Raw genomic sequence first — 27,452 nt, forward strand, 5'->3', positions numbered from 1 at the left:
AAAGAAAAAGCATGTTTCTCTCTGTTTAGATGCCAATGACCTTTTACATTTTTGTTTTGTTTTGCTCTGCAGCATGAAAGCAACATCATCCACCGGGACCTCAAAGCCGAAAACGTGTTTTACACCAGTAACACTTGTGTGAAAGTTGGAGATTTTGGATTCAGCACCATGAGCAAAAAAGGGGAAATGCTGAACACTTTCTGCGGCTCTCCTCCTTACGCAGCCCCCGAGCTGTTCAGGGATGAAAGCTATGTGGGGGTTTATGTGGACATCTGGGCCCTGGGCATCCTTCTGTATTTTATAACGACCGGAACGATGCCCTTCCGAGCAGACACTGTGGCCAAATTGAAAAAGTGCATTCTGGAGGGAACTTATGTCTTTCCACCATTCCTGTCGCAATTTTGCCAGAAGCTGATCCAGGGGGTTCTTCAGCCTGTTCCATCAGAACGCTATTCCATTGAGCATGTCATGAACAGTGAATGGATGCGGGGTGTTCAGCATCCAAAGCCCTTGGAGCCCTTTAGACTAGATCCAAAGTACTTGTCAGAGAACGGAGGTCTCCGAGAGGAAGAAGCAGAGGTGAAAAATATCCTGAGCAAGCTGGGAATCACAGAGGAACACATTCAGAATAACCGTGGGAGAGAATCTCATAGCTCAGTCACAGGGATCTACAGGATTATTTTGCACAGAGTACAGAAGAAACGGGCTATGGAGACTGTCCCTATCATCACTCTAGCAGAGCGCAGAGATTCGGACTCAAGGAAAGGGCCCACGACCTGTCGGGGTCTCAGACATTCATCCAAATTCTGTTCAATTTTATGAACTGTAGAGCCGGTTTGCCATTCAGCACGCTTTAGGAAGTCCTTTCTTCAGCACCTCATAGAGGTTTTGTTTTTTGTAATTTTGAAATGAATTAAAAAAGATGCCTTATGAGTTGTGTGTCACTGTCACCTCTAAATGATTTTTCTTGAGTGCTAGGAATCTACTGACCTGGACAGCTGGGTCACAATGAATGACAAACGAAGGCCACCACTCTGAATGCCAATATTTAGGGATTTTTTTCCTAGGAAACTCCATGTGCCTTCAGTTCTGAGAACAGACTCAGTGAGGCTGCTGTGCACTTCAGAGAGGTTAGACTTTGTTAAGTAGTCTTAAGTGTTTTTAGGAAGTGGATAGGGTCATGTAGGGCTCTTGTTGTAGTACCAGAGAATTGATGGTGGTGCAGATTTTTTAAAATGTTGCTTTGGCAGTAGCTGCCACCACAGCACAAGGATCAACACTGTTACTGAAGATAAACTACGGCCATCACGTTGTGGTTGGCTCCTCCTCCTGCAATAGCCTTTGTGTGGCACCCATGTTGTTGTTGTTGCCGCAGGCTCAGAAAGGTCTGGAATCTGCTTGCTCCCCCACCCGCCCCAAATTATCCAAAGTGCAACAGGGATTGCAAAAATCATTTGGCGGAGATCTGACTTATACAGATAAGAGCCGTTCAGAGTTCAGAACGGTATTGCAGAACAGCCATCTATCATAACGAGGTTTACTTTCACAGGTTTCATCACTGTCTGATTAGACTTCTACAGTTGCGTTCATTGCTTCTAATTATACATAGAAGGAAATTGATGAAACTCCTAGTGCTGTCACATATAGTATTGCAACCAACGGTGTGTATTGCAGGCCCCTGATTAAGCCAGCGGTCCTCAATTTGTAGTCTGGGGCACCTACATGCACCACAATTCTCTTTTTTGTGGATTTTTAAAAGTCTGGATGTAGAAGGAACATGGGAGCTGGAAGATGTGGCAAATTTAACTTTCTCTGCATAATGGCCAAAAATAACCATAACATATAGCTTTGTTCCTTAATAAATCTATATAGGAATAATACACATGAAAAAGTAGAATGTATATTTGCTCAGTCTTATAATAATAGTTTCCTGAGTTTTATGTGTGGGAGCGGGAAAGTTGTATGGAGTTACCTTGCAGCGGTCAAGAGGCTGGCTCCACTTCTTAAAGGCTCGGAAGCGCTAGATTCCAGAGACCTTTATTAGGCATCAGAGTTCGGAAGCACTAAATCAAGTCCCCTCACTGGTAATAAATTTTCCCCTGCTTAGAGCAGTTAAGATATTTAGGGATTCAGTTAATAAAAGAGATGCGTGTCCCCACATAGCTTTTGCAAAAGGAAAAAAATTCCTACCCAGCTATTCAAAAACATTTCAGTATCCACTAATCATGACATCAGTCCAGTAGCGTTGCCGCTTTGCATGAGGATTGTATACAGATTAAGTCCTGACACAGCACCAAACCCACCCTTAGAGACTCTGGAGAGCCCCAGACAATCAGGGCAGACAGTACGGGGCAAAATGGTCCACAAGCATGTAACTGCTCCATGCCAAGTCAGATCTCCTTGTAAGGAAAATGAGGAAGCAGTTGTGAATTGGCTGCACAGTCTAAGGAAGTAGGGCACATGTTTAAAACAAAACCGACAGCTAGCTTTCCTTTTCCTTTGACCATTACCTTTGTGCAGGTGAAGCTATTGGGATGATTTTAAACTTAAAAAAAATTAAAATAGTAAGTCTGGCAAGAGGGTGAGCAGCACTAAATGAGAAACTTAAAGGCTTTCTCAAGTCTAGCCATATTTGAAAGCTTCCAGACATGTCAGCAGGGTAGGGCAACTGGATTACAAACAGCAGAACTTTTATCACACAGCTGGAACATCTGCTGCTTGAAGTCAAAATTAATGTCTTTCAATAACAGGTTTAATGTGAGAAGCCTGAGCCAGCAATTGCAGAGGACAGGAAGATGGGCAGATAGGAGGTGTTAACCCTTTCCCACCTCGCTGCTGAAAAGAAGGCAAGAGAAAAAAATGTGTTAAATCCCACCCCCATCCAGCTTTTTTCTTTGCAATTGCAGAATACTTTCTCAAATTAAAAAAAAACCCAATTATAATGAACACAAAAGAAAGCACTTGACTCAAACTTGATGGGTCAGGTACATAAGGGATACAGAAACAAAAACCACACAAGTAGCTCAAATAGCTCAAAGTTTTATTTTACAAGGCATTTGCCTCATAGTTTGAGAGGTTTATAAAGGTTAAATTTGTGCTGCGGTTCTCAGCCCATCCATTGCCTGCAATGGACTCGGCGCACATCAGGCAATATGTGAACAAAAACCCCGGCTTGTATCTGTGTCACACGGCCGCCACAGCACTTTAGACTACCTTCGCCAAGTCACGTTAAAACAATTCATCTAAACACGCTGTACAGATGTCCGTTATCCCATTTTAGTTGGCGACAGCCTTTTTTACAAAAAAAAGACACTACATTACGCCCAGACCTGCATCTTGTAACTTAGCACAAGACATACTAACTTTGTAAGCCTTTTTTGTTTTTTTTGTTTTTTTTGCAGACAAAGCTCTTTTGGGTGAGTTTCATAGCTAAAAAAAATGGAAGACAAAACTGAGACAGCTCAATGTAAATGCAGTGTATTTTACAAGCCAGGAGCTTCCCTTCTCCTTTTGTTCCAGTGTTCATCCGAGCTGATCCAACTTGCTCGCTGGTCACCTCCGGCAGCTTCTCTATACTATACCTGTTCCTTGAACAATGCCCAGACTGCAATGAGTAAAGCACTTTCATTGACAGACTTCAAAGTCAGCCAAGAGAACCATTCTAGAACAGTTCTGCACAGCTTCCGGCTGTCTCATGAGATCCTGCTGGCTTGGCAAACTCAGCCCTGACAAGTGCTTTACCCTCTTTCTGCACTGCAGGTAGCTAACAGAGGTCTATCAAGTCCCCAGCTGGCTACCATACACAGCGGGTGGGCTGTGTTCGGTTTGATGGGTCACAGATTATAGAGGCCTGCTGTGTTTTGAGAAGGCTGTTTCCCAGTGCTCCTGCACAGGGCTATGAAAGTTTTAAATGGGGAATCTGAAACATGAAGCTATGTGCAGGGAATTCAGAACCATACCTATTATAGTAAGACCCAACCACATACACAGGACAGCCTGAAGATAAAGAAGTTTTACGACGAACAAGAATTGTTCTTGGGCTGCCAGTGTGATAAACCCTTTGTATTATATGAAAGCCAAGTTTTATCTGAAAGCCAAGTTTACCAGACAAGCTCTCAAGTAACCTTTATAAAAGATTACATATAAACTCCAGATTTTGCTAGCTTGCCAGTTCCTCCTAAGAGGCAAGAGAACATTACCTTTCAATACTCTGCCATGAGCAGCTGTAGGGAAAAAGGAATTGTTCGCTTCCCAAATGTGTGCATCTCCTTAGCTTTGCTAGAACTGCAAATAATTAAGGTGGAGAAGAAAATGGGAGTTTCTAGGATGGGAGGACACAGTTGGAAGCAAAACGAAAATGGGTAAGTCTCAGACTGCCAGCTTTCTGGTAAGGGCTGTACCAATACTGGCAACTAGGAAAGGTTTCTCCATTTAACAGCACCTTGAAAAACAAGTCGGTTGCACACACTACCCTTCAAAAGCCATGGGGTGCTTCAGGGAGTGGAACAAGGCCAGCGTGTAAGAGACTGGGTGCCAACACCATTAAGGCACATATGCCCCTAACATCGAAGATTTTGTGAACCGTCTCACAAATGGTTTTGGGTCATATTAATTTCTTGTTAATGGCTTTTTCTTTCAAAGTCTCAGAAGTGTATTTTACAAAAAATGTGCAGAGATTTATTAAAAACCAACAGCAGAAGAAGCACAGCTGGGTGTTTTTTTCCTGAGCCTAAATTAAAAGCACGTACTCCTGACCCACATTCTTAAGACCAATAATCTTCGGAAACAACCTTTCATAATTTCTTGACTAAAAACCTTGCTAATTTCTTAGTGTTATGAAACAATATGTATCGGCAAACCGCATCAAAGGGAAGAGCCTCAAGATTAACTTTTTTCATGCTCCAACTAAGCAGTACTGTACAGCAGAAATATGAGTAACAACAGTTAATCCCTTGTACATCCCCCACCTCTCCTTAATTTTTTTCAACTCCCACCTCACAGAGGTATTTTAATGCTCCCCGTTGGAAAGGGAAACAGCAACTGCTTCAGAGTCTGTTTTGCCAGGAATCCTTGGCACCTTCTTGGCAGGGCTGGGGATATGCTAAGGGGGGGAATTTAAAAAAAAAGCCACAGATTAAAACAGATAACTTCAGCAGAGCATCCAGTTAATTTACTTTGGGTTTTCTCAAACAAAGAGGCAACAGGTAAAACAAACTTCACTTTGGGGTCTACGTTGTGTAACAGGAGACAGTGCCAATCATCAGGAAGTGTTCCGTGTTAGACACAGATTATATAGCTGTGTGGATCTCGTTGAGAATAGCAGCATGATTTAATGACACGGACAATGTTTTGCAAATGTTTTCAGAATCTCCCATTTGTCCGCACTCGCTCCCTTGAAAATGATTCCTGGCTACCATTTTGTGGTTGTTTGGTTTTTTAAAAACTTATTAGATCTGATGCTATGAGGTTTCAAAGCCTCATGCTGTGATTCGCTACGGGTTGTTCCTTGATTTTTTTAAAAAAATGACGTACATACAGTGCGAGACAGTGGAGGTGAGTTCAGAAAATGGAGCCAACGAAGAAGTCTGGGGACCGCAGAACGGTGTAGGAAAGAGTTTAACGAGATCCGCACAGAAGAGGAAAACACTTCCACAAAGGAATTGCTTCCAGAAAACTATTTTCAAAAAAGAATCGCTTGGGAACAGCATACAAATAAAACATTTTGAGACAGGAAATATAACATTTTGGGCTAAAAACCATGCAGAACTCCACAGAGAAAACATTTTATTTCCTGCCTCAAAACATTTTATTTGGTTTGTACGGAAAGGGCCTGGATTAAGAGTGATGATTTGAACCCTGGCCTTCTTGGCCCCATCTAATAATTACAGTAAAAGCTTTGTTTTCCAGCATTCACAGGGGGAATGAGGGTTGCCAGTTAGTAAACACATCAGACATTCATGCTTATTACTCGCCCCCACCCCCCCCAATGAAGCCACAGCATCCAAACTGCTTTTTTAGGGAATGCAAAGTCAGTCCCACATTAAGAGAGGTCCTTTTCCCTGAGCCACAAACTCATTGTAGGCACTAACTACATTCTAGGCATTTTGAGTCATCCCGCAAAGCTGTCTCCCAATCACTCAAGGTGAGTTAAGGAGGAAAGAGAAATTAGAGGAGGGCATCAGCCAGCTGAACTAGCTGCCCAAAGTCCAAAGGAAACAAGCTGCGTGGCTGGAGAGGCAGGAGGCACATGGCCAAAGATGCAGGGGCATGGGGACAGAAGGGGAAGAGCGTGTCTTCTGGGCATTCTGGATAATGGTGGCAAATACAGCTTTCGCTGCACTAAATCACACTAGCTCAGTTGCGTATCTGGGTACAGCAATCTTCTGTTCTAAAGTTATCAAATTAGTTAGTCACAGCTACAGTCACAGTGATGACACAGTCATTAACCATCGTTGAGGGAGGGAGAAGAAGATAGCAAATCTGGCCCTGAGGTCTTGTACATCACCTGGACTTGGAAGGTTAAAAAAGAGAGAGGACTAGACTTACTTCGTGACCAAGGCCCAAGTGAACAACTTCAACTCCTGCTTCCAATGGCCCATCACCCAGCAAGGGGCGACAGGCATACGTTCGTCTGTGTTTTTCATCCACTTGCACCAAGTACCATGTTCCTTCGCTGAGATCATCCACTGAACATTGGGGAATATAGCTGGCTGCAAAAAACAAGACACAGAAATATCCTGAAGCTGTAGATCTGTTAGGCCAGAATGTTCCTGGCTTCTTTCTGTTTGCTGTTCAAGGGAGCACAGAGGGACGGATTTCACGTGTGACTTGTGAGCAAAAACAAAGTGTGAGCGAGTTATTCTTATTCTGGAAGAGGAGCATGAATGGAGAAATCTGCCCCGTGGGCACCTGATGAAACATGTGTAAGGTTTCTCGCCTGCCATATGCTGAAAGCATGGACAAAGACAGCACAATGCAGTTGTGCTTCCCGTTTCAGCACAGGCACATGTTCACAGATGCTGAAGTAATATGTAAAATTCTTCTGATCTGAACTTCAGAAGTTACAAGACTATCTATCTTACACAAGTCCCAGTCAGCACCAGATAAGGTTGCTTTTCCCATTGGTCCCAGACTTAAGTTCTCTTAAAGCTACAGTGACTTAGATGGGTGTCATCTTCCCTAAGATAGAGCTTATAAGATAACTAGCTTCATTTGAGAAATGAGTGAAGATCCCCTTTATTACTCACTTTCTCTTAATGTTATTTCTGAATTTATTTATTTTATTTATATTTTCAATTTATATCCCCTCCACCGCCGGTAGGGCTCAGGGCGGAGAACAACAAAACAGTTTTAAAAATCCTACCTAAGAGATTCCGCCCTGCCTTTCCCTCTTACCTAAGTGATGAGTCTTCTGCCGGAGCATCATATTTTCTGCGAACACTTCTGGTGAGATACACTTCCTTGAATCAAGCCTTATTTTCAGATCAGATAAGCTTGCAGTTATTTTATCCAAGGAAGAACCTGCAGTAGAAAGCAGTTATTATGTCCTCTGGAAAGGTGGCTTAGTAATTCATAAAGAATAGTGTTGCAACTAGAAATTGAAAAATATTTGCAGAAACTTTGAAGAACAATATCTTTATTGTCTAGCATTTTCCCCCACGCTCATGTTGCAATGGAGTTAACCTAGAAATCCAAGTAATAAAACTCAAGATTTGTTGTAACAGGGCACAGTAGGACACATTCTCAGTATTCAATGCAAATTACATTTTGCACTGTACAAAAACAAGGGTTTGTTTGTAGCTGTGAAGGCAGGAGATCACGAGGGGCAAAATCTCCCACACCTCCGTTCTACCCAGCGGCAAGAAATGTTCCCTAATTCTTCTAAGCTAGAGACTTTTCTCAAAGTTCAACAAGTAGAACAGAATTTTATTATTACTATTTATTTGATTTAATAGACCGCTAAAACACCTCAGGGGAAAAAGAGAGGCAGGAATATGGGTAATAAGTTAAGAAGCAATTTAAAGGGCTATTCTGGCCTTGGAGGGATGCCCCACCAAGGCCAGGCCTAACAACCATCACCACACAACTTGTGGGTAACCTGTCACCAGCCAATTTTCATGACCACTTAATCCTATTCAACCACGGCCACCACACAAAAGCCAGCATGATGCAGCGGTTACCGTTTCAGACTAGGTTCTGGGAGACCTGAATTCAAACACATACCCTACCATGGAATCCTGTGGGAGACCTGGGGCAAGTCACCCTGTCTCAAGCCTAACCCACCAAATAACAGAACTGTTGTGACGATCAAATGTAAGAGAATGATGTAAGCTGCTTAGGGTCCACATTGTGGAGAAAGGCAGGGTATAACGAGAGTAAATTGAGTAATAAATATAGCTAAAGATGGGAGTTATGAAGATAAAGGAGGGAAAGGTGAGTATATGGGGCTGCCAGGAAGAAAGAAATATGGAATAGTTTGGGGAAGGGGCTACAAGGCCTCAGTTCTTGAGGGTTCCCACTCTGCAGCTGGGCTAGGCCCAGCAACCAGCAATGTGCAGCTAGGCTAGACTCAGCTGGGGATAAAAAAGGAAGGAAAACTGAAGGCAGGGATGGGAAGTAAAGCAGATTGGGCTTGTGCCTGGGAAGAAGGTGGCATGGAAAAGGCAGAAGCTATGAAGTCATTCAGGGAATGGAATGAGATAATAGTCAGGGAGGGAAAATTAGGTGCTCCCTCACAAATCTTTCTGGATTCCTCACTTGTTCCTTCATAGTGTTTGAGCATGTCTGACTGAAGACTTCTCCAAAAGTGCTTTAGCAGTATCAGCCAGAAAGGAAACATTCAGATTTGTATGTATCCAGTCTGGGGTAGTTTATTCTTCATTCGTCATCAGGAGGGACCAGGAGCCAAAAGGCCTTGAAGCCCTGCTGTCTGACCACTGGAGATTTTTTTTCAACTACTCCCTGGTTTCCTAGTTCACCAGGTATCATACATATGCACACTCTTTCAAGTCCATCTCTGTAGCTATAAGCGATAGCAGTTTTGTTGTTAAGATGAAAGAAGACATTCCCAAACTGCCAAATTCATAGAGTATACGTATGATGCAGATCAAAACTATTACTAAGAGAATCTTTACTGCTGGGACCTGAAGAGTTAGCACCAGGTTGGGTTCATCAGCTATACCCTTAAAGCCTTTAAAACAGACCAGGTGCTTGGGAGCAGCAGCAGAAGGCCATTGCTTTCATATCCTGCATGTTAGTTCCCACAGGCATCTGGTGGGCCACTGCGATTAGCAGAGTGCTGGACTAAATGGACTCTGGTCTGACCCAGCAAGCTCTTTCTTATGTTCTTATAACTTACCAGGGGTTGCATCTTGGGTAACTTTGATAGAATACAGGGTAGCAGCAAACCCTGAGCCATAAGAGAATATGCCAATCCTCTGCCCTGCCAGTTGTTGAGGAGAGTACCTGCACAGAGATCAAAACGTTAACACCCAGTAGATTAGGGAAAATCTACACTTCTTGACCTTGCTTCCTAGATAATGGTCTGTAAAATTTAGCTAGCTCTGTTTAGTCAGAATTCACATCAATGCAACACAATTTACACAATACACAGAATGCTCCTCCTTCTCTCCTTGTTTGTGTACACTTGATACTAGAAGAACTACTGTTTGGATTTACACCCTTGCCTTTCAATCCTGTAAGGAATCCAAAAGGGTATTACAAACTCCTTTCCCTTCCTCTCCCCACAATGGACACATTGCGAGATAGGCAGGGCTAAGAGAGGTCTGAGGAACTGTGACTGGCCCAAGATCACCCAGCAGGCTTCGTGTGTAAGAGCAGAGAAACAAATCTGGTTCACCAGATAAGACTCTGCCATTCATGTGGAGGAGTGGGGAATCAACCCAAATTATTCACAGCTCTTCACCACTACACCATGCTGGCTCTCTCTTAGCACGAGCTGTTCTTGGCAATGAGTTTCTCTTAGCCCACATGCCTGCAGGCTTTTTCAGATAACATTGTGTACTCTTTTAATTGCAGAGTGCAGAGCCATAAAGGACAATGTAATTGTCTTTTAAGATTTTAGCAAGAGGCCATTCAGGTTGAAACTGTTGGTGTGCAAATCTTTCTGGTTGCACCAAACCACCTCCTAAATGTGTTAAGAGGACAGATTCAGGCTGGTAGCCATGTTGCACTGAAGCAGCAGAAAAAGTTTGAATCCAGTGACACCTTTAAAACCAGAAAAGTTTTATTCTTGGTATAAGCTTTTGTGTGCGTGCACATGAAAGCTTACACCAAGAATAAAACTTTGCAGGTCTTCAGGGTGCCACTGGACTCAAACTTTCTTCTGTGTTAACAGGAGTTAACAAAATGATTGCTGAAGGTACACCACCCCATCTAGGACACAAGAGTACAGATGGCAGTTTACACCTTATGCCAGTGGTGGCAAACCTATGGCACTCCAGATGTTCAAGGACTACAATTCCCATCAGCCCTAGCCAGCATGGCCAATTGGCCATGCTGGTGGGAGTTGTAGTCCATGAACATCTGGAGTGCCATAGGTTCGCCACCACTTCCTTATGCACAGATGTTGGAAAAGCAGTCTGTTAGACGTAGTTGAGAGCCAGCATGGTGTGATGTTAAGAGCAGTTGACTCCAATCTGGAGAACTGGACTTGATTCCCTGCTCCTTTTTATGAAACCTTGGGCTAGCCAGTTCTCTCAAAACTCTCTCAAGTTGCACCTACCTCACAAGGTGCCTGATGGGAGGGGAAAAGGAAGGTGATTGTAAGCCACTTTGAGACTCCTTATGGTATGAAAACCAATTCTTCTTCATATGGCACTTACAAACAGCCCACAAATTCTGGATGCCAAGGTGCAAGGACATACAATTTTGGATGATGCAAGATATGAACCATGTCCACAGCAAAATACTGTCCTGTGTAAACAGCTGGGAACACGACTCTTAGAGACATCCATACTATATCTAGCAGCCCTTCATCTTCCTACTACAATGTAGGTTAGAACATACAGCCATTCACTTCCTGTAGCGCTGTGTGCAATCTTTATTATTATTATTATTATTATTTATTATATTTATAAACCGCCCTCCCCCGAAGGGCTCAGGGCGGCGAACAAACAAATAGATAGAGCACAAATAAAATCAAAATTTTTAAATAGTTATTAGCATGGCTCTATGGGGTTAAAAATCGACTCTCATTAAAATGCAGCATTTATCAAAATTACCGATGGCGTCCTACTTGTAGTCCCCTAAGAAAAGAGGGGGGGAGGAAAGAAGAGGGAGGGGGAAACGGCAGGGTCCACAGATTTTAAAAAAGGGGGGGGCATCAGCGGCCGGGCTCCCCAAAGCGTCTGTGGAACAGCTCAGCCTTGCAGGCCCCTGGGCGAAATTCATTAATAAGATCCCAAGAGGCCCGCTTAGCTGGAGGAAGAGCGTGCCTATTTCAGGCAGGGGCCAGAGCCGTAAAGGCCCTGGCCCGGGTGGAGGCCAGCCGCATAATTGAGGGGCTAGGGATCACCAGTAAATTTGCCTCTGCTGAGCGCAGAGGCCTATTTGGGACATATGGGGCAAGACGGTCCCGTAGGTACGAGAGTCCCAGGCCGCGCAAGGCCTTAAAGGTCAAAACCAACACCTTGAAAACGATTCGGAATTCAATCGGTAACCAGTGCAGGCGGCACAGCACAGGCGAGAGATGCTGCTTATTAGAAAATGAGAAAATAAGCAGCATCTAAAGATTGCACACAGCGCCACAGGAAGTGAATTGCTGTATGTTCTAACCTACACTGCACGGGACCACAAAAGCCAGATTGGGAATGATTTCCTATGCAAGCATACCTTCCCTCTGATGTGTGAGTGCAAGTACTGGTTGTTCAGGGGGAGGGGGAAGCACTCTGCATACGCTTAAAGCCATTTCGCTTACTAGTCTTCTGCAAGCAGGTTGTGTGGCTAAGGTTCAAATAAACCCAGCCTTTAAGATCTTAGAAGCTGAAGTCAGCCCCAACCACCTTTACAGTCTAAGTCTATACTTACAGAGCTAGGAGAGAAGCAAGGCAGCCGTAGACTGAAGGCGTGTACATATTCCCATTCTGATTGGATACAAGTAAGGAAGCTTTGGTTTTTTGGTTGAAAATCTCAGTGCTGGCCTTCATAAAAGCTTTTTCCACATCCCGGTCAAAATAAGTGTCTTCTAGTTTCACATCCCTGAAGAGAAATTTTTGAAGTTAGCGTTTGCACTGCTAGATATCACTATTGATAGGTATTTTTTACTTAGCTTTCGGTTTTTAAAACGCCCAGCTCCTTCCCATATCCCATATCCCCATAACCTGCAGCTACAATAAAGTCTCTGGACAATTTAGCTTGCGTTTTTCCTAGGCAAGCTTGATATACCAGCAAAGTTCTCTCTCCCATTGTATTTGCCAGTTATTTTACATAGCTAAGCAGCTCAGTTAAATCTGTACTTATTGGTGGGGGGCTCAGTATTTCTGTATTCCAACTCAGCTTTTGAGAATTTTCTTGCATAAGGGGAACCATATCAAACAACTCTGCACCCCATTATTGGGTTAGTATAATTAAACACTGAAGAACTAGATACAAACAGGTGAAATAGTAGTCACTATGGAGAAAACAGGGAAAAGAAACCTGCAACCAACACAGAAACCAAACATAGAAGAACTTACTCTTTGAAACTAACTTAGTCTCAACAAGTCAAATATTCTTTAATAAATTAATGGAATGCCTATAATCTGTGAGTACAAATATTATTGGGGTACTGTCTGGTTTCCGGGCTGTATGGCCGTGTTCTTGCTAGAACACGGCCATACAGCCCGGAAACCAGACAGCACCCCAGTGATTCCGGCCGTGAAAGCTTCGACAATACAAATATTATTAGTTCTCTCCTACACATATTAGCAAGACATCAAGTTATTTACTACTGTTAGATCAGTTCTGCAACCACTTGGAAAGCAGCTTGAACAGTTTACCTAAAAGCTTCCAGACCACTGTAGATGCCATTTTCTTTCACTGGTGACTGATCGCCAAGGAAGTCATTCAGCAACAGACGAGCTACTGATTTCTGTACAAGCTTGCAGTAGGGAGAGTGGAAGACGACGAAGCCAAAGTCATTCAAACTGAACTCTTTGTCAATTCCATCTAGAAAAGGAAGCAAATTTTTTAAAGACAATTAAACATTTTATTCTATTCTATTCTCAGTTCAAGTCCTGATGTAAAGCATGCTGTTTCTTCACATGCATGTTCACATTTCTATGTTCTGGACCATGTTTCGCTTACAGGCCACGTCATAGAAGTATATGTGCAGGCATAGGGTGGAGCAGGGGGAGAAGATGCCAGCTCCTGAGCTGAATTTTTAAATGTTCTGCAGTTTAAGGTGCACAGGCAGAACCCCCACATAGCCATGGCTATGCAACAGTATTTCTTAGTGACACGTACCTTTCTGCCACTGAGCACGGATTTTCTTACGATAGACGGAATAGCAGCGATCCAATGCACTGAGGTAGCACTGTATGGACAGCTTTCCATCAACCACTGGATATTCTGACACCATATCAGGTTTGTAGAAGTCATAAGCATGCTGCATGTGTGTCCCACGCAAACCTAGAGAAAGTAGTCAGTTGTCATATTACATTCAAGAAAATTGTTCTTATCTAAAAATGCCTCCTGTGGAACCAAATGACTCAAGGAGTGTAAGAGAAGATATTGGTAGTGGTAAAGGAGAGAACATTTACAATTTTGAACATAAATCCCCTGAATGCTTAACAGGACAGAGAGCTATTATTAATTTATTCAACAGCTATTTCATTTGCACAAATTAGTATCTACAAAATCTACCTGCATGAGCTGTGGAAAAAATTAACTTTACAGTTAAACGACTTATGTGTTGGACTCTTTGACAGATGAGATCCACCACTAATTTTCTCTGATGTGAGAATGTTCACATAAGTAGTTGGCTTTCAGATTGGAGCAGTTATATGCACAAGTAAGCGAGGCTGGAATACTGTCACAGTCAGATCCATCAGTTGTAGTAATTCTTCAGTCAGTGCTGTTAGAAAACTAACCTCTCTCAAAAATCAGAGGTGCATTTGGACCCACAAGCATTGCAACCGCACCAGCTCCTCCAGTCGGCCTTGCGTTTCCAGTTGCATACACAGCTATGTCTCCAGCGACGACGAGTGCATAACGCCCTGTAGAATGCAAGCAAAGACTATTAAAAGTCTGCATCGCCCTACTGGAATTTGTAGCAGTGGCAATTTCTAGTTATGTTGTGCTAGAAAACCAAGTAGCTTTACTGAAAATTAATTACTACTAAATTCAGCAAGAGTCACTTCTGGGTGAACATGCATAGATCTGGCCAGCATGTTTACAGATGCTGCAAAAAAATGATGTTAATATTTGCAGGGCTGACCATGCAGAATATGTAGTCTCATCTACTTTTATCAACACCCAGTTATGCAATACTTTAAAAAGGCAATGAACAAACCCAAGGATGTTTCCAGGATGCAGTTTTTCCGGGCACCTACTGAACTTGTCGTGAAGGTGCTGGCAAGGGAGGTGGGGTATCCCAAAAGAAAATAGTCCTAACCAGCCCAGGTGTTTAATGCTGGAGTCACCAATTCAGATTCTGCACCTACCTTGGCCCCACTAGCTTGCTGTTTTTGCAGCAGTCAATATAAGGATCGGTATAACCCCAACGTGCCTTGCATACTCCTCCCACTCATTTAAATCTCTATATGGAAGAAACCTGAGAGAATGTCAAGAGTGCTCAACAAATTCTCTAACACATCAGAGGCTTGATTCCCCATCAAAGTCAAATGCTTTTCTTCCAGGATCAAATGGGTACTGCAAACAGGTGGGGATAATTTTTACACCCTCAATTTCCCATTGTTGCAGTCCTGAATTACAAACGAGAGCTGCACTTGTTCAGATTGACATGATTATTGCTATACCAGGCTCGTTTCCTAGGCAACGGTCCACTTCATCCCACTGTGGCATGCCTATAAAATTTTCATACCATAGCCTGATGATGTAAGGTCACTGCCTATAAAAGAAAGCTTATACCATAACGAAGTGCAAAGCACATAGCATTCATGCTTTTACGCTCCTTCTAAAGAAAGCTTCACAAATGCAATGGCAGAAAAATTAAACTGCTTCCAAGTCTCACTGAAGTCCATGGGGTTTTTTTACAGCCCAATCCTAGACATGAAGCAAACCCCCATGAGTCTAACAGGCGTCACTCCCAAGGTAACTTGGATCTCAACAGTCATATATCAAGGAAAAACAGTGGCAAAAACCCCATTGCTGACAGGGGGTTAAAAAACAGAAGTTCCTTGGGACCCACCAGTTGCCTGTCCTTATAATAGTAACTATATATTAATTAAGTGTGCTTGCGGTGACTGATAAATTTTGCTATGTACTTCTGCAAGCTTAAAGCTTGCTTGTGCAATTACCAAACTCACCATCCCAAGAACTGGACTCCACCCAGTTAACAGCATTAAAGAGCGCTGCAGTGCCCCCATAACATGCATTGGTTGTGTCTATGCCTTCGACATCTGTATTGCCAGATTCTTCAAACAGCTGCATCAGGACAGTCTTTACAGATTTGGATTTGTCAATGATCGTCTCTGTTCCAACTTCAAGCCTCCCAATGCAATTGTAGGAAAGATTGTTCTTCTCCATAAGCTTTTGTACCACAGTGAGGCAAAGTGAATTGATATCCTCTCTATCAGAACAGAAGCCCATCTTAGACTGGCCCAAGCCAATGGTGTATTTCCCTGCATCCACGCCATCAAATTTCTCCAGCTCTGCCTGATCGACATACTGGGAAGGGAAATAGATCTCCAAAGCAACGATTCCCACATCCTTTGGCCAACAGGCTTCAGCATTCACAGGAAGAGATCCAGGCATGGTGGTGTAGCTGAAAGAAAATGACCTGATATTAATATGAGCAGAAGTATGAGAAAATTGTCAAATGTAACTTTATGTACTTTTATGCAGAAGCAAGTGCCATAGAGAGAGCAAATTAAATCAGGATAGGAAGACCTATATTTTGTCCAGATCAGTTGACACAATTGAACTGTAAGCAGGCCTTTGGACAGAAAACGAGGAGCTTGGAGCTGTTAAAACAGACCTATGACCCACCCATATTTGGCAAAACATACATGGATGGAACTGGGATCTCGTGGCATAGTTTCAGTTATTAAAAGCTGTCTCTCCATTCCTATACCTTTCACTGGTTTCACAAGTGGCAAGAATTAAAGAACAAAAATGAAATACTTACCTTCTTTCTTCAGACTTAGAACTAGCTGCCGATCCGGTAAGGATCTGGTTGCACTGAGCCCTAAATTCTTTACCAACTGTCTTAAATTATGTCAGTTAATTTAGTAATGACTGACATGTGGAGGAACAAAACAAGAAACAGAAACCACAACCACTCAATTGCTCACCTGCGACCTGCAAAAAAACAAAACAATCCAGCATCTACTCTGTGCTTCACCTCTTCACTGAACACCCAACCTCTGAGAAGATATTCAGAAGAGCCTCTGGCAAGAGTACATGGGATAGATTTGCCTAAAAATATAAGCTCCTCCCTAAATTCCTCACTCAGGGAAGGCCTCCACTATGCACAGGGAAGAACGCCACCTCACTTGTTTTTACTGGGGTTGTCTGTTCCTGATTCTACATGTTTCCAATCGCCCTTTACTTTTCAGCTACTTCCCTTCAAGAACATCAAAAATGAAAACAATTTGCTTTTGCTACAGGGAAAATTTGTACAGTAGACAGTACTCTGCTAACTAAAGAGGTAAAAAGGGTAAGAGAGCCTATTGCCTCAAGGATAAGAGGTGGTGATATGAAACCACTGAAGTGACCACAATGCAAGAGTTCTCCTTAGCACCAGAGGTCCACTTAAAAACTTGGATGCTGATCTCCAAAACAGAACTGCAGTTATTGCTTTTAAAATCCGGACCTTTCTGCAGAGCTCAGGGTTAAGAACTTCATTTATGCCCTCCTATTTTAACCTAAAAAGAATCCAGTGAGGTAGATTAGGCTGAGAGCGACCAGCCAAACCCACTAATGGAGATTTTAACCTAGATATGATAGTCTAACCAATACACAATGCTGTCTTACCTCTCACTGGTGAGGTGGGGGAGGAGAGAACCACCCCACCACACAATCTATAGGGATATACAACTTTTTCTAATACATCTAAGTGGATCCCCCCCCCACACACACACACAATAATTCATATATTATAGAAAGGAAAACCATTGCTGTATCTGCCTTGCCCATGCAGACTCTAGGATTCATAGCACAGTAGTAGTAGAAGACCTTATTAGGGTCAAAGACCAAAGTCTGCAACTAAGTACACAGCAGGTATCAGTTAAAAAAATTAATAGGCACAATAAGCAAAAGCACAGATGGCCAGTTATTAACTGGATCAAGTTCCAACATATTCTACCCGTCAAAACTTAACCCTTAGAACTAGAGACTGGGTGTAGTCAAAGTAGTCCCATAATTTTGGTGGAAACAACATGCAACAATCTCCAACACAAGAAACAAACACACTATACTGTGTGTACTTCTGATAGCGAGGTGGCCACTAGCCTCGGTGACATTGTAAACAACTGCACAATGCATCCTCCCCTGCAAACACACACCATAAAGGCACAAGCAAAGCCTTTGTACACTACTGTGGAAGACTTCAACAGTCAGATATTTGCTATTAAATCTGCAATTAATGTATTGCTACTAATAAAGTTAACATTAACAGTGCTATTATTAAAAGGTACAACGGTTTTGTTAGAGAAATATGGTAAGTGGAACGGCACACCAAGCCTCTTTTGTGAACAGGGGGGAGGGGTAAGAAGAACAGTTTTGGATTTTCTCTACCTTGAGCAGCTTATAATCACTTTCCCTTCCTATTCCACAACAGACACCTTGTGAGGTAGGTGGGACAGAGCAAGTTCTGAGAGAACTGTGACTATAGCCCAAGGTCACCTAGCAGGCTTCATGTGGAGGAGTGGGAAAACAAACCCGATTTGCGAGATAAGAGATCTAATCTAAACCACTACACCATGGCGGCTAACAACAACTAAGATTGCTGCTGTTTCTGTTGCACCAAACTAATACACTTCCCCCAAGGTTGCAAGGTTCTTGTGTTTTGCTATGAAACAATATTCACGATTGTATACAAGAGCAGAAGAAAGGGTTCTGAGACAGGATTGTATTTTAGATTATATAGTTTTATTAATTTTGTAACTCTATTATTTATTGTTTCATATAAGCAGCTTTTTATAATGCCAATAAAAAGTATTTGGCGCCCTGTCCCCGCCATTAAAATGCTGCCTTTACATCGTGTGCGCCCCTCTCCCCACCCCGGTGTGACATAGCTAGACACATCAATATGGAAACACACACACACACACACACACACACACCCCGGTGCCATTTTCTTCCACTGTTCCCTCAGAAATAGAGACCCCTGCCTCATCCTAAAGCAAAAACCTAATGACTAGAAAAGGGGGAAGGAAGAGTGAAAAGCAGCTGGGCAGTTCCATCCCTGACCACACCAGAGACTGGGGAGTGACTCAAACAGGGACCCGTACCCTCAACAACACCCCGCCGGGTGTTGTTGAGGGTGCGGGTCCCTGTTTGGGTCCCCTGTCCGGAGGCAGCATGTAAGACCCTGGTGGAGGCCTCCGCCGCTTCCCTCTCGCAACATTCAGCGGTTACTCACACAGGGCGGAATCCCATATCTGGGTCCGGAGCCTCCGTCGGGCACCGGGACGCCCCGGAGCGCATGCGCAACTCCGCCGCTGTCACCTTGAAGAGGAAAACTCAACCGAGCATGCGCGCCGAGTCGCACGCGCCGCCCGACCTCGGACGCATTCTCGCAGGCCACGCCTACCCCTTCAGGCCATTGGCTCACCTGCCCGGCTCCAGAGCGAATGGCGCGGGAGACTCCTGGCACCACCGCCACGCTTCCACAAGCGGAACGAATCGTAAGGCGCACGCACGCGCGAACTCACTCTCTATCCCCCCCCCCCCCCCCCAAGCAAAGAGGTTCAGTTATCTGCAGTCGCGCGTTGTTCCGCCGGCGTGGCTGTTGCAAAACTGTATCTGGAAGGGTAGCCTTATGGTTTGTGCACGTGTCTTTGGCCTCCGCGCAAAAGGCTTTTTCAGACGTTTAAAAATCACTTACAAAAATCTTCACTGCCATCCAATAGTCTCTATAAATAGTCTAGAACCCACAAAGGGTAGGCGGCAGTTTCGGAGAACGTGATCGTTTAGGTTGAAAACATCAAGACGTATTACGAAATTTGGGGGAATGTAATTTCTTAAGATGTGTGATTGATAAGAGCAAAGTTTCATAAGGACAATATTCTTCTGAACTGGGATTAGGAAAGTATTTTGTTTGGGATTCGTCAGCTGGGTGCAATAGTGCATGCATTACACATAACAACTAGAAGCATATACTGAGGAACCTTCTTCAGAATGGCCGAATGAAGGGAGAAACCCTAAGAAGGTTTACTTGGAAGTAAGCCTCTCTACTTGCCCTCAGAGTTCCCTGTCCATTCGTGGATGAGACTTACTCTCTGTAAAGTGTTTTTTAGGATTGCAGCCAAAATTTTGCATTAGCTACCATAGGATCAGAATGGATGGGTTGAGCAATTCATGCCTTTCTTCACCACTTCTACGAAATCGTGCTGTGTTCAACTGAATCTCTTTATGCCAGTCAGAACAGTGAGTACACATCCTTTGAACAATTTCAACTAAACCAAAGTCCAGCAAACAAGGTAGCTTTTGTTTGAGAACACTATTAAATGAGGCCAACTTTTCAGTCTGCTAGTGCCCAGTTTGTGCCTTATTTTTTTTCTTAGTGAGGTTCAAAAGTGTATTCCCCTCACAGCCAATGTTGGAGAATAAGGTTGCGATTCTAGTAACACTCTCCTGAGGTTTGTTTTTTTGCCATCAAGTCATAGCTGAGATGGGGACCCTGTAGAGTTTTCAAGACAAGCGATGTTCGGAGGTGGTTTGCCATTGCCTGTTTATGCATCATGCCTCTGGTATTTCTCGGAGGTCTCCAATCCAAATATTTCCCAGGGTTGAGGCTGAGAGTATATGATTGGCCCCAGGTCATCTAACAAGCTTCCATTGCGCAAGTGGGGATTTCAACTTGGGTTCTCCAGATCCTAGTCTGACATCTTAATCACTATACCAGTAATGGCGAACCTTTTTGAGACCGAGTGCCCAAATTGCAACCCAAACCCACTTATTTATCGCGAAGTGCCAATGCAGCAATTTAACCTGAATAACCCCCTCGAGCAGGGGCCTGCCTGCTGTAACCTCCAGCAAGTCCCACATGTGCCACTCTGCGCCTCTCTAACATCTCTGCTGCCCCGCCCCCCGGGCAGCAGCCACCTGGAGCACAGGCACGAGGCCCGCCAGCCGAGTCCTCCCTGCTCGCTGAGGTGCATGCACATCAAGTCCAGCGGCCCAGGCCAGCCTAGATGTGTTTGTGTGTGTGTGTGTGTATGTGTGTGTGGAGATCCCCCCTACATGACGAACTCTGTGCGCGCGTGCCCACAGAGAGGGTTCTGAGTGCCATAGGTTCGCCACCACTGCACTATACCATGCTAGCTCTCTTGACAGTATGCCTACCAAATACAACAGGACATACTTCTGAGTAGACCTGCTGAGGATCACTCCCTCAAGCAGCAGATGGTGAGTGCAAAAAATGAACCTTTGAGCTGACATCCTTCTGGGCAAAGCATCAGCGATCACATTGTCATACCCACGAACACGAATGATGTCAAAATCGAAAGCAAACTCCACCCACACAGGGGTGCTGTGTGGTTTCCGGGCTGTATGGCCGTGTTCTAGCAGCATTCTCTCCTGACGTTTCGCCTGTATCTGTGGCTGGCCTCTTCAGAGGATCTGATGCCAGCCCCAGATGCAGGCGAAACATCAGGAGAGAATGCTGCTAGAACACGGCCATACAGCCCAGAAACCACACAGCACCCCAGTGATTCCAGCCGTGAAAGCCTTCGACAATCCACCCACACATTTTACCTTTACTGCCCTTAGTGTTGGGGAACTAGCATAGCAGAGAATGATGAGTGCGCTGTGTGAACTTTTGTCCTTATTCATAAGGTCTAAGTTTACCTAAAGCCCACACAATAGCCAAACCTCCTCCTCCACAGGTGAAAGATATGGTTCCCTGACTAGGCACCTCCTGCTCAGGAATAACAACCTCCCGCCTGTCACATCCATCCGAACTTTGGAAAGATGGGCAGGATAAAAATGCAACATTTAGGTATCCTGCTAGCATACATTTCCACTATCGTACACACTTGACACATCAGTTTCACAAATGCCAAAACTTACTAGTCACCACCCCAGGATCTATTAATGGCGCAGGATGTGGCTAATTAAAGCTGAAATACAGAAACTAAACAGAGTTGTAGAACCTTGCCTAACACCTACATACAATAACAAGATAGATCACTGGCTTGCTGCAAGCTGGCAGCCATCATGTGCAAACTAGGTAGATGACTAATGAATTCAGTGTTGTGTGGTCTTTGTGGTATTCTTTCAATAAACACTGAAAATGGACTGCAATGAACCAAATGGACCAAAGTTCTTTAGCTTACTCTGGCTGGGCAAAATAAACAATTCATTTTATTCAGTTGTAATACTTGGTCAATGTTATTACTACTGTGTGGACGAGTACTGAGCATTCAACATTTCTACTTTTGCCCGGATCTGGATAGACCAGGCTAGCAGACTGATCTCAAAAAATCTCAGAAGCTAAGCAGGGCCGACTCTGGTTAGTATTTGGATGGGCAACCTGTAAGGAATACCAAGGTTGTGACACTCTTGCCTCGAAAACCCCACCCAGGGTTGCCGTAAATCAGCTTTGATTTGACAGCAAAAGGGGGGGGGGCAGCAAAGTCAAGGCCTGGAAAAGCCGCAAGGTGTCACTACCTCCAAGTTTCTTTCTTGCCCGCTCACCTTGTTTGTCTGGCCCCAGGTTTTTTAGAGGATCATATCCTACACTTTTCTCCCTTTCTTGTACCTCTGGGAGTTGGTAACATTTTACCTGCATTGTTATCAGGTCTCCTGCCTCCCACCTGCATATAGTCATTGTCTAATTTGCTCTGAGTTTCATCATGGCTCAGTTGCAGGGTGTGGGAGAACTATTTTCTTCTAGCCTATGCAGACAAACTTCGTTCCCTATCCATTCACACTCATAAATCTTAACTTCTTAACAAAGGGTGAAGAGGAGGCTCCCTTCCCAAACAAAAATGCAGGGAGGAGGGAGGTATTCCGGTGACTCAGTTTTTAAGCAACAGCAAAATAGCTTTCAGCTAGGATGGAAAAACTGTGTGCAACCACACATAATTTCTTTTGAATTCTTTCAAAAGGAAAGACACATTAACAGTGAGCTTCAGAAAACTCCATAGGTTATAGCTACAGCAGACAGCACTTTAGTTGACGGCAAGAGTAGGTAACATGAGGCAAAATAGATATGGATATCTCATAGTGCACAGTGTGGTGTAGTGGTTAAGAGTGGTGGACTCTAATCTGGTGAAATGACTTTGTGTCGCCATTCCTACACACCTGACACCTACTGGGTGTCCTTGGGCCAGTCACAGCTCTTTTTGAACTCAATCAGCCTCACCTACCTCATAAGGTATCTTGTGGGGAGAGGAATGGAAATTTATAAGTTGCTTTGAGACTCCTGACCATTGAGAAAATCTAAACTCTCCTGTGTTCTACTTCCCAGGGTGCTCTTCAACTGTCTCCATATAATTTAGACAAGGGTAGGTGATGCGAGAAAAGCCACACCCAAAGCCGCACCCCCATGCACACACCAAGACATACAATCAACTGCGAGAGTGAGACTACACATGATAAACAGATTATATAGTGAATGACGCTCCTTTCAGCACAGGGAAGAGAGTGATTGCAGAGGAGGCAATGGTATCATCTTCATTGTCCACAGAACTCTTCAGCAGCTTAACAATTATCAGAGTCTAATACAATCTCCTTCCCACCACAGCTCAAGAAAGAGTGACCATTTCTCACTTGCTGGAGGCCTCAATGATATCTCAGCACACCCCAGGTCTTACAGATCCTAATTAATCTGGCTACATCTCTATACATTTCCATTAGATGAGCTTACCATGTTTTACCCTGCGCTAAATCCCTCATGTTAATCCTGCTGAGCTCATCCACCCTGTTATTATTTTGATTGACTATTGTTTTAAAATAGCCTTCTGTTTTGGAACCTCTTATAAGGTCTTTTAGCCTCTAGGTTTACCTGCTGTCGTATGTAGCTTTAATTATATATTCACACTTAAGACCTTATAAAGTGAGTTCTGACTCATGAAAGCCTTCAAGCACCACCAGGTTCCTATTTAGGCTTATGGCTCCCAATGAAATCAGTGGGTCTTTAGACATCCTTAAGAATGGCTAGTCTTCTTTATAGATTTTCTGCAGACAGAACTACCAGCAACAATTTTGAATATGAAATCATTAAGAGGCTCAAAGAGAATACTATTTCCAAGAAAGCTACTTCATTTGAAAATGCCTGTTCAGCAGAAGGTGCATTTATTTGGTGCACTATTATGCAATTATCCAGTTGTTGGCAGGGAGGTGGAAACTGATGCAACCATTTCTACACAAGAAGCTGCTACCTTTAGCCATGTAGTATTCCCCCAGCCCAGACTAAGCATTACCACAGCAGCTTTCCCTTCTACAGCTCCAAATACCTCTTCATGTAAGCCTGCCAAATACCTCTTCAAATATACTGTAATGCCAGTGATGCAGAGATGTGTGCTGGATAAGAGATGTTCAGCATTAGTCAGAAGTCCCATTTGCTCAGTAAGAGTGCAAGGTGAACTATATTAACACACACTTCAATGTATTTCATTCTTTAATACTAAACTCTTAAAATCAAACCAAGTATCTTGTGGCAATTTAGGAACTTGGAATATTAACCAGGAGACAAGTGCTGCAGCAGAGAAGGATAATTTTGTCCCAAGCTAACTTCAATGACAGGGAGTAGATATGCCAATTGTATTCTTGTGTGTGCCAATTGTTCCTTCTCTCATTCACAAATACAAATCATAGAATCATGGAGTTGGAAGAGACCACAAGGGCCATCAAGTCCAACTCCCTGCCATGCAGGAACACACAGTCAAATCACTCCTGACATACGATCATCCAGCCTCTGTTTAAAAACCTCCAAAGGAGGAGACTCCACCACTCTTCAAGGCAGTGAATTCCACTGTCAGACAGCCCTGACAGTCAGAAAGTTTTTCCTAATGTTTAGAATGAATCTCTTTTCCTGCACCTTGAATCCATTACTTCATGTCCTAGTCTCTGAGGCAGCAGAAAACAAGCTTGCTCGCTCTTCGACATGACAGCCCTTCAAATATTTAAACACAGCTATCATGTCCCTCCTTAACCTTCGCTTTTCCAGACTAAACATCCCCAGCTCTCTAAGTCTCTCTTCATAGGGCATGGATTCCAGACCTTTTACCATTTTGGTTGCCCTCTGGACACATTCCAACTTGTCAATATCCTTCTTAAACTGTGGTGCCCAGAACTGAACACAGTACTTTCCTCAGTCTAGACACTATACTCTCATTGATGCATCCCAGAACTGCATTGGCTTTCTTGGCTGCCATAGCACACTGTTGACTCATGTTTAGTTTGTGGTCCAGTAGGACTCCCAGATCCCTTTCCCACGTACTGTTGTTTCTCTGGATCACAAATAAAAAAGGTTCAGGGACTTTTAACTCAGCTAATTAAGTGGCACTTGACAGCACCTCTGCAAGAGACCACAAAGGTCCCTGTGGGAACTAGAGGATTCATAAGAACATAAGAAAGAGCCTGCTGGAACAGACCAGAGTCCCATCTAGTCCAACACTCTGCTCCTTGCAGTAGTTCCTCTTTCATTCAGGCAGGAAAAACAGATTTTTAGGCAAGGTACAGCTGAATAACACATTCCCTGCAATCACCTTGTGTAATGAATACAATCTTAAATAGGCATGCAAACTTAGATAGGAAGGTTAATTAGAAACCTAGGCATTAAAAACCACATCTTATGATGAAGCAACTCAGTAAATTTTGGACCTTTTGTCAATGGACTTTGTGCTATGACATCTTCCGGAGATAGTAAGCACAACCCACCAAAATTTAGCTGTGACAAAGTCCCACTGAAATAATGAAAGCAAGTTTGCTATGACCAATTCATTACTTTTAGTGAGACTCCCACTAAAATATGCTTGTTTACTCATAAGGAAGACCCACTGTATTCAATGGGGCCTACTTCAAAGCACATGCAGTTTCTTTGCTGTTTTCAAAAACTACGCCTCTGCCATGACAAACTTTTGCAAGAATGATCCAGAGTAAAAAAAAAACACATAGTTAATTCAGAGGATGAGTTGCTTTTACTGGTTCAACAGCCAGTTATGCATGCTGGGTCTTTTACAATTCAAATATGCAGTTCTAAACTGATTTCTCAGGAAATATAACTGTAGGCAGACCCTCACAACAAATTTCTCCTGATAGTCCCATCAGATCCCCAATCCATACCTGAACAGCTGCACTTCAGTCCTTTCCCACCTCTATCACCACCTACTCTTGTAGTCTGCATGTAGAAATATATATATACACACATACACACAGAGAAAACCCACACATCATATAGCAATATTGAGTCAATGAATTGGTAACGATGGTATGGAATTGTATCTCTGCCAGAAATCAAAAGACGCCCATATGAAACTATTGGTATCTAATCACAGGTAGGTCTCCATTTCCCTAGTTGCCGAGGTGCATTTCAACAATGGCCATTCTAGAGATGTGGTTGCTTGAATGCCACAGAACTGAATGTTTGGAAACAAGAAACTCTTCCTACATTCATGCAAGCAGTAATTTCTTAACAAGGGACATAAACATAAATCAGATAGAGAAAGGCAGGAGTTGGTCTTGGCAATCTTAGGACACAGGTTAATTTTCTCCTGATATCACAGTACAGCATAGGCTGCTGTGTTCAACTGCAATTCATAAACCAATTAAGTCTATTAGTGCATTCAGCTCAATGCTACTCTGGTTTCCTTGATACACTGATAAGGCTACACAGGTGTTTATTTTTAGGCAAGGCATCCCAGAAGTGAGATTCTTACATTTTGACAGATGATGAAATAGTGAAGGAAGCTGCAGTTGGCTTATGCTTTTAAGGGAAGGACAGCAGAAATTATTTTGGTTATGTGAGCAAGCTAGGGACCCTTCACTAGAGTTCTAGCCGAGATTTTTTAAAAGGGCTTTGAGAAATGCTTTTTTTTTTGGGGGGGGGGGGGGGGGATGCATCCCTATTCCACAGCTCACCAACCCTACACAAGCACGCTTCTTGCTGGAAGATTAACACATAGCCAATATTTTCTTAGAAGTAATTGGCAAAGATGGGCGATTCCTGTACATGTGCAGTCTAACAGCATCCACTACTGTACACTAATTTTAGAAAAAAAAAATTGGTCCTGTCTTCTTGCTTCCAGCTTTAAGTTCTGCCTTCAAAAGAGTCATCTGGAAAGAAAGCACGATACACCTCATTTGCTGCCATGCCTTTTTTAATGGCAGAACAATGTGTGCTTGCATTACTGCTGCTAGAGTATAACTGAGATCAAGATTGGGTGAGGCTTTCTCTATTGCTAAGAAAGGAAAATATAACATTACATTTAACATTATATTAGTCCCTAAACATTTTGACCCTCTCAAACTTTATCACTGCCCCAACTCCAAGGAATACCACGTAAAACACCTGCTTTCCCCAGATTGCTCCAGAAAATTTTAAGAGAATGGCCACCTCTTCTGCAGGGAGCCATGGTCTGGAATCTTATTTTTGGAAAGACAATGATCACATCTACCATAGAAAACAAAACAGGAGTCTAAATGGCATCGTAAACAAAATTCATCCCAGCATAGTTTTGTCCTTACAGCCCTTACGCCAGTGTTTTGATTAATTAGCCACATAAGCCAAACACATACACACTCCCATGCATCTGATGAAGTGAGCTCTGACTTCCAAAGAGTTACACTGGAATGTTGTTGGGTCTTTCAGGTATCACCGGACTCCTGTTTTATTCTGCTGGTGCAGACTGAAAGCATTGCCCACCTACAATGACTACTTTGCCTGGAGAAAATCATGCACCAGCATTCTTCAAATTATTTTGGGAAAGGTAACGAGCCCAGCGTGACTAGAGGGAATCAATCATGCACTGCCGACCTACCTGTGTGCTGCTGCGACTACGCTTTCCAAGTCACCTCGGGTCTCGAACTCGTCTCTCTTTCCACCTCCCTTTAATAGAACGTAGCAGCATCTGGAAAGGCGCCTTTAAACTATCTCCGCT

The 27,452-nt window shown here is 43.4% G+C and overlaps 2 protein-coding genes across 7 annotated transcripts in view; one reads left to right on the top strand and one right to left on the bottom strand.

Annotated features, from left to right (window-relative positions):
- The window catches only part of NIM1K (NIM1 serine/threonine protein kinase), a 33,275-nt gene extending 32,342 nt beyond the window's left edge, over nucleotides 1-933 (top strand). For all 5 annotated transcript variants that reach the window (XM_048504563.1, XM_048504567.1, XM_048504565.1 and 2 more), the window contains exon 4: nucleotides 73-933. In XM_048504563.1, coding sequence (XP_048360520.1) covers nucleotides 73-822 — 750 coding nt within the window. In that variant the 3' untranslated portion in view covers nucleotides 823-933. The remainder of the gene's footprint in view (nucleotides 1-72) is intronic.
- Nucleotides 934-3,023: 2,090 nt separating this feature from the next.
- On the bottom strand, nucleotides 3,024-27,452 carry HMGCS1 (3-hydroxy-3-methylglutaryl-CoA synthase 1). 2 transcript variants are annotated; one of them, XM_048503858.1, is made up of 10 exons: nucleotides 27,333-27,452; nucleotides 15,489-15,946; nucleotides 14,091-14,216; nucleotides 13,465-13,629; nucleotides 12,999-13,167; nucleotides 12,049-12,219; nucleotides 9,359-9,465; nucleotides 7,396-7,521; nucleotides 6,547-6,710; nucleotides 3,024-5,101 (listed from the first exon to the last, which is right to left on the bottom strand). In XM_048503858.1, the coding sequence occupies exons 2-10, from the start codon at nucleotides 15,934-15,936 to the stop codon at nucleotides 5,009-5,011; spliced, it is 1,569 nt and encodes a 522-aa protein (XP_048359815.1). In that variant the 5' UTR covers nucleotides 15,937-15,946; nucleotides 27,333-27,452; the 3' UTR covers nucleotides 3,024-5,008. The 2 variants fall into 2 exon arrangements, with proteins under 2 accessions (XP_048359815.1, XP_048359814.1); XM_048503857.1 differs by lacking the exon at nucleotides 27,333-27,452 and adding an exon at nucleotides 18,767-18,853.

The sequence above is a fragment of the Sphaerodactylus townsendi genome, linkage group LG07 (assembly GCF_021028975.2).
Source record: "Sphaerodactylus townsendi isolate TG3544 linkage group LG07, MPM_Stown_v2.3, whole genome shotgun sequence".
In the NCBI taxonomy this organism is placed as follows: Eukaryota; Metazoa; Chordata; class Lepidosauria; order Squamata; family Sphaerodactylidae; genus Sphaerodactylus; species Sphaerodactylus townsendi.

Excerpts from the sequence above, each read along its gene's own strand:
- HMGCS1 (XM_048503857.1), bottom strand. The coding sequence starts at position 18,831 with ATGCGCTCCGGGGCGTCCCGGTGCCCGACGGAGGCTCCGGACCCAGAT. Across the intron at positions 13,168-13,464 it reads CCGTGCTCAGTGGCAGAAAG|ATGGAATTGACAAAGAGTTC; the intron begins GTACGTGTCACT and ends TTCCTTTTCTAG. Across the intron at positions 6,711-7,395 it reads GCAGAAGACTCATCACTTAG|CCAGCTATATTCCCCAATGT; the intron begins GTAAGAGGGAAA and ends TGTTTTTTGCAG.